This window comes from Branchiostoma belcheri, unplaced genomic scaffold (assembly GCF_001625305.1).
Source record: "Branchiostoma belcheri isolate BF01 breed outbred unplaced genomic scaffold, Haploidv18h27 scaffold115, whole genome shotgun sequence".
In the NCBI taxonomy this organism is placed as follows: domain Eukaryota; kingdom Metazoa; phylum Chordata; class Leptocardii; order Amphioxiformes; family Branchiostomatidae; genus Branchiostoma; species Branchiostoma belcheri.
Window position 1 is genome coordinate 746,157 of NW_017802547.1, and position 894 is coordinate 747,050.

General features: G+C 42.3%; 1 protein-coding gene across 2 annotated transcripts in view; it reads left to right on the top strand.

The window, feature by feature from the left end:
* Positions 1-894, top strand: part of LOC109462349 (rho-related protein rac1A-like) — a 4,088-nt gene that overhangs the window by 1,885 nt on the left and 1,309 nt on the right. Inside the window, exons 3-4 of one of the 2 annotated variants that reach the window (XM_019758890.1) lie at positions 182-371; positions 765-827. In XM_019758890.1, coding sequence (XP_019614449.1) covers positions 182-371; positions 765-827 — 253 coding nt within the window. The remainder of the gene's footprint in view (positions 1-181; positions 372-764; positions 828-894) is intronic. The other variant, XM_019758892.1, reaches the window with a different exon arrangement.

An 894-nucleotide genomic window follows, 5' to 3' on the forward strand; every position in this document is an offset into this window, starting at 1 on the left:
TATATATATATATATATATATATATATATATATATGTATGAATGTGTGTGTGTGTGTGTGAGTGTGTGTGTGTGTGTGTGCGTACATATAGTCAACCATTTTCAAGTTTGGCAACCCAAAACTCTTGAATGAGTCTAATGTTCACTTCTTTTTCTCTTCACTTCATGTTTTCCCATCGTAGAGCCGTTGGTAAAACATGTCTGCTGATCAGCTACACGACAAACTCCTTTCCCGAAGAGTATATCCCGACGGTTTTTGACAACTACAGCGCTAACGTGATGGCGGACGGCAGACCTGTATGTCTCGGGCTGTGGGACACCGCCGGACAGGAGGACTACGACAGACTTAGGCCGCTGTCTTATCCTAACACGGTAGGTCGGTAATTAGGGGTTAATGACCCGCATCGAGGTGTATATGGTGTGATAAAAGCCTTGTCGTTGCTATCACCACCGAATAAAACCACCGAGTGAGCGAAGCGAACGACTCGTTTTACAATACTTGTATCATGCTAACTGTGACATTATGGCGTCATAATCACTAGGAAACGGGGGCTTCTGGTCAACGCCACCTAGCTATATGATAATACAAGATATCATCGAAGATTCCAATTGTCGTACTAAGATCGCAAACTGATGGCATTCTCGGGATATACCTGCCAGTAAAATTTCAGTTGTCTTGCTATAGAAAAGACTGTCTTAGCTTCTTGTCGGTGGTTGGTTCTGTCACAGCCTGTTTGACTTTTTTTTTCTTTTACCTTTTAATAGGACATTTTTCTGGTCTGTTTTGCCGTGAATAGTCGGACGTCGCTAGCAAACGTGGAAGCAAGGGTAAGTTGTTTTCTCGAATATAATAATTTTCGAAAGATGGTTAATGGTATGCCTCTCTCTCTCTCTC